The 7838-nt window shown below is 42.4% G+C and overlaps 1 protein-coding gene across 3 annotated transcripts; it reads right to left on the bottom strand.

Annotated features, from left to right (window-relative positions):
- Positions 1-2521: 2521 nt before the first annotated feature.
- Positions 2522-7519, bottom strand: LOC124047900 (uncharacterized protein C2orf81 homolog). Of its 3 annotated transcripts, none has more exons than XM_046368230.1 (4): positions 7442-7519; positions 5826-6090; positions 4508-4717; positions 2522-4390 (listed from the first exon to the last, which is right to left on the bottom strand). In XM_046368230.1, exons 1-4 carry the CDS (start codon positions 7513-7515, stop codon positions 3428-3430), a joined length of 1512 nt encoding a protein of 503 aa, XP_046224186.1. In that variant the 5' UTR covers positions 7516-7519; the 3' UTR covers positions 2522-3427. The 3 variants fall into 3 exon arrangements, with proteins under 3 accessions (XP_046224186.1, XP_046224188.1, XP_046224189.1); XM_046368232.1 differs by having other exon boundaries at positions 2522-4387; XM_046368233.1 differs by lacking the exon at positions 7442-7519 and adding an exon at positions 6486-6592.
- Positions 7520-7838: the final 319 nt, after the last annotated feature.

Below are 7838 nucleotides of genomic sequence, written 5' to 3'. Positions count from 1 at the left end.
TTATTGCCAGATCTGTTTTCCCTATCAGCCGCTGCACTTGCTTGTTCAACTATTTTGTTTAAAATGTATTTAGACGCTATATTTAGAGACCTGTGAGCTAGGGTCTCTTTTTAAAGGGAGTCCTATAATAAAAACAGATATAAAACACATATAGAGTTCTAAAATTATTCCACTGTCACGCCTTGGTCATTGTATCTTGTGTTTTTGTTATATGTTTGGGTAGGCCAGGGTGTGACATGGGTTTATATGTTGTATTTCGTATTGGGGTTTGTATTAATTGGGAGTGTGTATTATTAGGGGTGTGTCTAGTTAGGCTTGGCTGCCTGAGGCGATTCCTAATTGGAGTCAGCTGATTCTCGTTGTCTCGGATTGGGAACCGTATTTAGGTAGCCTGAGTGCGCGTTGTATTTCGTGGGTGATTGTACCTGTCTCTGTGTTAGTCACCAGATAGGCTGTTATTAGTTTCACTCGTTTGTTGTTTTCTTCTTCAGTTATTTCATGTACTGTATTATCTTCATTAAAAGTCATGAGTAACCTACACGCTGCATTTCGGTCTGACTCTCTTCAAACAACAGACGAACTTCGTTACATCCACAAGACACCAGTACCCAAAATGATAGCCTAAATTGCAATGCCTGAAAGTTGGTGGCCTATTTTCAATTTGGATAGGCCTAAATTAACCTCTACGGACTAAATGTGTCCCCCTGCAGGACAGTTGAGCAAACATAGACTAATGTGATTAGCATGAGGTAACCTTATGGCAGGTATCTGGCTCCATAATGGTGAACTATGACTGGCTGGTAAGAGTGGAGTGACTTGGAGGTCCACTACAATGAGAAAGAAGGGGTGTTGGACAAATACAATAAACTACTAGAAAAGGGGTGCTGAAACCGCATAACCAGAGCTGGCCACTGTGGTTAGGGGGTAATGCAATGTTACAGAAGAGAGAATTCTGAAAGGATAATAAAACATTATAAGGCAAGTTTGACCTTGCATTATAGATGCATTATACCTGCAATCTGTAAGTAAAGTGTAACCAAACTTTCATCTCATCTTATTGTTGGTGTGGTGTTACATGAAACTGTCACGCCTTGGTCATTGTATTTTGTGTTTTTGTTATATGTTTGGGTAGGCCAGGGTGTGACATGGGTTTATATGTTGTGTTTCGTATTGGGGTTTGTATTATTTGGGATCGCGGCTGATTAGGGGTGTTGTTAGGCTTGGCTGCCTGAGGCGATTCTCAATTAGAGTCAGGTGCTTATCGTTGTCTCTGATTGGGAACCGTATTTAGGCAGCCTGAGTTTCGCTTTGTATTTATAATAATAATAATAATATATGCCATTTAGCAGACGCTTTTATCCAAAGCGACTTACAGTCATGTGTGCATACATTCTACGTATGGGTGGTCCCGGGGATCGAACCCACTACCCTGGCGTTACAAGCGCCATGCTCTACCAACTGAGCTACATATTTCGTGGGTGATTGTACCTGACTCTGTGTTGTAGTCACCAGATAGGCTGTAATTAGTTTCACGTTCCGTTCTGTTGTTTTTGTATTTAGTTTCAGTTATTTCATGTACCGCGTTTTTTCATTCATTAAAGTCATGAGTAACCAACACGCTGCATTTCGGTCCGACTCTCTTCCTTCAACAGACGAACGCCGTTACAGAAACTGAAAATTTAAATAAATAAATAAATGTTTTTCCACAATGAGATGAAAATGTAGTTAAGATGGATGACTGTTACTATAGTTAAACTAAGAACCCAGCAGAAGAACTGAAGCTGTAATCATCACCATGGCTTTCATGCTATGTGGTGCACTGTGAGAGCCAGGATATGCAGTAAATCATCACACATGGTATTTAACATTTTACGTGTTGGTGATACATTGGATATAAACCAGACATATTAAATCCTCTTACTGGATGGGGATTGTGTCATTTAAAAGAAAATATCTCGTATACTGCTCGTATAAAATATAGAAAAATTACTGATACACAAAACCCTGACCAATGCATCGCCCACAACCTTGCCTGTTTGGGATAATATTATAATGATCAGTTTATCTTAGCTAAACTAGTCATGATATAGTATGTTACTCTACTATGCATGCATAAGGCTCATCCACAAACAGGCTATTTTCCAATGAGTTATACAGTATCTGCTTGAAAAGCTCAACATCTATGAATCTGAGCTATTTTCTCAATATGTGTCAGCTGGCAAGAGTGCTTTTAGAGAATGACACACAGCCCTCTATAAAACTCTGTGGAGTCCACAATGAAACTGATTACACAACTTATAAGAACTTTGTGACAACTGCTGATGTAAAAGGGGATTCATAAAAAATACATTTGATGAGATTTAGATTTGATGGCACATGTCAATCAACAGTGGGGCCCCTTAGCTTGGGCCCTCTGATGCCTATGTCTAACTCTTATTATGCTTGAAATGTTAGGCAGAATGTACAGAACTATATACATAATACATCAATATCATACATAAATGATCCAACATATATGTACTATATAGTAAAAATAAGATCTTTATGTTGAGGTGCCACATACGGTACCTGGTGTACTGGTCTGTAAACAATTCATGCATACAGTGCAAAATTAGCTGGGGGTTATTTTGGTATTTTTTGTAGTAAAAACAGAAAAACAGTGCCGTTATCGCTATGCAGGAACTCAACACAGAATAATTGCCAAAATGGGATACTAGTCATAGATGTTTTTTTAAATACTCTTCTCAATGGTTGATAAGACTCAGTTTTCAGTGGTGTCATTACAAAAGATAATATATGTCTAAAATAAAGTAAGTGTATGAAGCATTGAGCCAGACCTGAACAATGGTGTTTAATGTATGTTCCTTGGTCATCTGTTGTCGTCGCATATTCTTGGTACACCCTAGCAAACAACTCCTGAATTTGCTCAGAAGCATTTTGATGACAAATGTTAGAATATGATCCGCACTGCCATCATGGGGTCAAGTATTGAACTGCATTAACATCAAACCTCAGGACATCTATGAACAAGGCAAAGTTGAAAACAAACAGATGATCAGTAACAATCATGTAACAATATCACTGTGTTGTTATGTAACTGGTTAACAATACATGGGGGGGTAGAGGTTGAAGTTCATCTGACAAAACATGGGAGCACTATCTCACAGAAGAAAAGCATCAAAATATGTACACAAACTCAAGTGCAGTCCCTGATTTAAATAGGTTTAGACGCTAGGAGGCCTTCCTTAAACAAACACAACATTTGGAAGAGAGCTTTTACATGGTGGAATAGCTTAGATTAAACTTAGAATATAAAATGGAATTCACATCTTCTCTTTATTAAATAAAAGCAAATCAGCACCTATTCATCAAATGACAGTCCATTAGGCTGCAGTGTGATTGACACTGCAGTGGTTCCTATCGCTCCTCATGCCCAGTGTTTCCCAGTGGGGGCACTGACTCGAGGGCTCTGCCCTCCCACCACCTGATTCAAGGACCACAACATGGCCGGGAGGCTGCTTCTGATAGGCCTCAGCTCAGGCAGATGGGAAACCCAGAACGGCTTGTTTTCCACAGTCCCACATACTGGGTCCCCAATGGCCACTCCTGGCACCAGCTCAATGGTATCCAGATCGAGGCCAGTGGAGAGCGGAGTGTAGCCCACAGTTGAGCCACGTGGCTGGGTACCGCCTCGGAGCACATGCCTCTGTAGCTGGACACCATGGTGCAGACTCTTCTTCCGAGTCTTGCTGGGTAAAGCATGGTGGGTGTGGGCAGTCAGGGGGGTGATGGTGCCTCGGCGTGCCATGCTGTGATGGTCCTGATTGGGGGCCCTGTTTTTGAACCCTATTCTCTCCTTTAAGCGGTGTGAGGGCCGAGGCTCCAGGACCTCCACCTCAGGCCAGACATGGTGCTGTGGTAGTCTAGCGGGGTCCAGTCTCCTAGGGACTGGGACCTCTCGTGGTCTATGCCCCTGAAGTTGGGGTACAGAGCGGCTCTGGTACTGCTGGGCTGGTTCACTAGGGGTGAATAAGGGTTTGTAGGTCTTCAGAGGTGGTGGTAGGGCCTTGTGTGCGCCTGGTTGGGTCTGAGACTGTCTCCTCCTCTGGGCTTTATAGGTGGCTACAGTGAGGTAAGGTGAGGGTTGGACTTCCTCTGGTGCTATCTTCCCTGCCTTGTCTGGCTTCTCAGGTTCAGTTGAATCCACTATTCTTTTTTTTGCTAGGACTGTTCTCTCTCTGTCTGGAGGCTCTGGCTTTGTAGGTGACTGGAGCTTGCTGTCCGGTCTACTGGGAGACTGGGGCTTGCTGTCCTGTCTACTGGGAGACTGGGGCTTGCTCTGTGTATCCCATGGATCAGCAGACTCTGCCAGGTGCAAATCCAGCAACTTCTGCAGAGACACAAAACCACATCAGGTATCAGTGTGTATCATCAGATATCATGCATGTGACGGTGCAAGCATGCTTGTGAGATACATATGTGTGTTTATGCATGTGTGTATTGTTACCTGCAAAAGAGGTGTGTGTGAGCTCACACTGGTGTACCGGACAGGAACACAGCCCTCGGCCCATGAGTCACTCTTACAGGGTTCAGGCTCTGTGTCCTCCCCCCACAAAGTGACACTCTCTCGCCCCTCACCCTCATCCCTCGCCAGGAACAGCCAGTCAGACATCTGCACCAGGCTTTCATAGGCCCGGGTCACTGTGAACGGCACCAGCTGGACAGACAGACAGACAGAGACAGAAGGAGAGAGAGAGAGATAATAATTTGTTTGAGATGTCAGGCACATGTGTGGGTGTTTCGACTGGTTAGGGATTCGGGGCATAGAAAGGTCCTTCCAAATGACACCCTATTCCCTAAAAAATGATAAAGAAAAAATACTGTTAAATAACCAGGAATTTAGCAAAAAAATGTGTTCAGCAAATCTGTTCCTGAGTATTTACACAAATAAAAACATACAGGTTACTGCCAAGAAAATGGAAACACTTGAAGAAATAAGGGATACAAAGTATATTGAAAGTGGGTGCTTCCACACAGGTGTGGTTCCTGAGTTAATTAAGCAGTTAACATCCAATCATGCTTAGGGTCATGTATAAAAAAATTGGTTTGATGATCATGAAAACTATATAAACCATGTCATGGCTGTCTCCATCATCAGATCTCAACCCAATTGAACACTTGGTTTGACACACATTCTAGGGCAGTGCCTGAGACTGTGTTTTTTTTCCACCACAATAAAAAAATTATGTAAGAATGGTGTCGCACCCCTGCCAATAGAGTTCCAGCCACTTGTAGAATCTATGCCAAGGTATAATTTTTATTTAACCTTTATTTAATTAGGCAAGTCAGTTAAAAACAAATCCTTATTTACAATGACAGCCTAGGAACTGTGGGTTAAGTGCCTTGTTCAGGGGCAGAATGACAGATGTCTACCTTGTCAGCTCAGGGATTTGATCAACCAACCTTTTGGTTACTAGCCCAACACTCTAACCACTAGGATACCTGCCACCCTTTGAAGCTATTGACGCTGTTCTGGCTCATGGTTGCCAAAGACCCTATTAAGACACTTTATGTTGGTGTTTCCTTTATTTAGCAGTTAGCTTTACATGATCGTATCTCAATGTAATCAAGGTATGAAATTATTGATATTTTCAAATACTGTACGATCTCTTCGGGCTTAGTTCTGGTCAATTTGCAGTGTACAAATTGTTACAATTATGTTCTGGCTCCCCGACCATTTGCTCCGACAAAAATCATCCTGCGGCTGAATCTCGTTGCCTACACCTGCCCCAAATAGTGTGCCACTGTCTGTGACAGCTACACACCTGTTTTTGCAGGTACACCTGATAGCACCTGTCCATCACTGCAGCCTCCAGCTCTCCCATGATCTCCGCCACCACCTCCTCCCCGTTGTCCTGTGTTGTCATGGTGACCCAGGCGGCTTCCGTGAGGCGACCTGGGACAATGTCCACTGTCTCCACATTCTGGACCGAGGCAGGGCGAGGAAGAGCAGGTGCCAGAACCAAGCTGGCAGCACGACTCTTGTCGCGAGATTTGGCCGCTGAGCGTGACATGATTCCCAGATGTTTTCTGCAAATGAACATTGATATTTATCAATTTGATACATACCGGTAGGTAATTGACTGAGGGTTCTGAATTCTTTGTCATGAATTTGATCGTGGCACAATGACCTAGATTTGTAATAATGTTTAACATATCCACCCTGGGAGGAAACCGTTTGGGATTCTTTGAAAGCACTATATACGTTGAATGAATTAGAATTACAATAATAATAATAACGATTATTATTATTGATTACATTGAGATTGTTTATGTTGTGAGTAGTATCCTCCTATGGGCATTGAAGCATTCACAATGCTTGCCGACACAACTGTGCCAATGGTGAATGTCTTCTTGAGAAATAGTCAAAACAATTAAACATGCATGATGTGCCAGTGTCACAAAATAATTTGAACAACGCTCACCTCAAGAAAGTTCCATAAAATGCTTAGTTCTAGAACCCCATACTCGATGATTTTCTGTCTTGCCTCGTCAAAATTGTTTCCTTCATGTCCCCGGCGTGTGCGGTTGCTGGGCAACAGGCGTATTTGCAATTGACGTAGCACAGGCTCCAAAAGTATTTTTCTCAGAGCAATAATGATAATTTATTAAACTTTTATAAGCTATTCATCACATAAATAATTTGAATGCGCTTCAAACATAACCAAAAAAACAAAGCACATTTTAAAACAACATTCATCAGATGGAAGGTCATGAGAGGGTCAGGAAAGTTCATTGCTTGAGTGGTCATCGGAGGAAGGAGGTCAAAGTAGAAGAGCAAGCAAACATGTTCTCTGAAACAAGCCAGGGGTAGGCAAGCAGCAAGGTGTCATCAAGGTCTCAAGCTGTTATTGCCATCTGTGTGGCTTCTCCATAGTAGGACTCAGATGGAGTAAGAGCTCAGCAGTTTTTGAGGGATTATAAAGAACAAATATAAGCCTAGGCAACACTACCACCGTGTGGCTGTCGCCTACCATTGAACGTCTGACTGACGTGATTCTTCCATCAGCCTGACTCCTGTGCGTTAATAAAATGATGCTGTCTCCTAGCACTGACCGTGTAACAAAAATGTTGTCATACCAACGCCTTACTAAAGACTTTGTGACGCCTGCATGTTAAAAGTCATAAGGTGAATAGTTTATATTTATATCAATTACATCTCAACCATAAATCCTAGAACATTTTTGTTTTTCTCGTGCAAGCCAACATTCCGATGAAGCCACATCGCGCTGTAGTGTCGCCAACATTTGGGGTATTTCCAGTTATGGCCAAGAAACGATTAGGTGCAATCTATAGGTAATCTGTTTTTCCCCAACACCTCATGGGATGGTACGTTATTTTATCTCGCAGTATACATATCTAAACATTGTTAGCTACTTACAGACAGACTGTTGTTGCGAGTTCCCAGTACATCAGACAATTAACCAATAGGAGCAGTCGAACAGACAAGTTCATATGATTTCCCAGTGTTCCCAGAGTGTTCGTGCTATCCGGGATCCTTGGATGTTTAACCAGGTAGGCTAGTTGAGAACAAGTTCTCATTTGCAACTGCGACCTGGCCAAGATAAAGCATAGCAGTGTGAACAGACAACACAGAGTTACACATGGAGTAAACAAGTCAATAACACAGTAGGAAAAATAAAAAGGGGAGTCTATATACATTGTGTGCAAAAGGCATGAGGAGGTAGGCGAATAATTACAATTTTGCAGATTAACACTGGAGTGATACATGATGAGCTGGTCATGTACAGGTAGATATATTGGTGTGCAAAGAGCAG

The sequence above is a fragment of the Oncorhynchus gorbuscha genome, linkage group LG11 (genome assembly GCF_021184085.1).
Source record: "Oncorhynchus gorbuscha isolate QuinsamMale2020 ecotype Even-year linkage group LG11, OgorEven_v1.0, whole genome shotgun sequence".
NCBI classification, from domain to species: Eukaryota; Metazoa; Chordata; class Actinopteri; order Salmoniformes; family Salmonidae; genus Oncorhynchus; species Oncorhynchus gorbuscha.
This window is presented reverse-complemented; position numbering and strand designations above follow the sequence as displayed.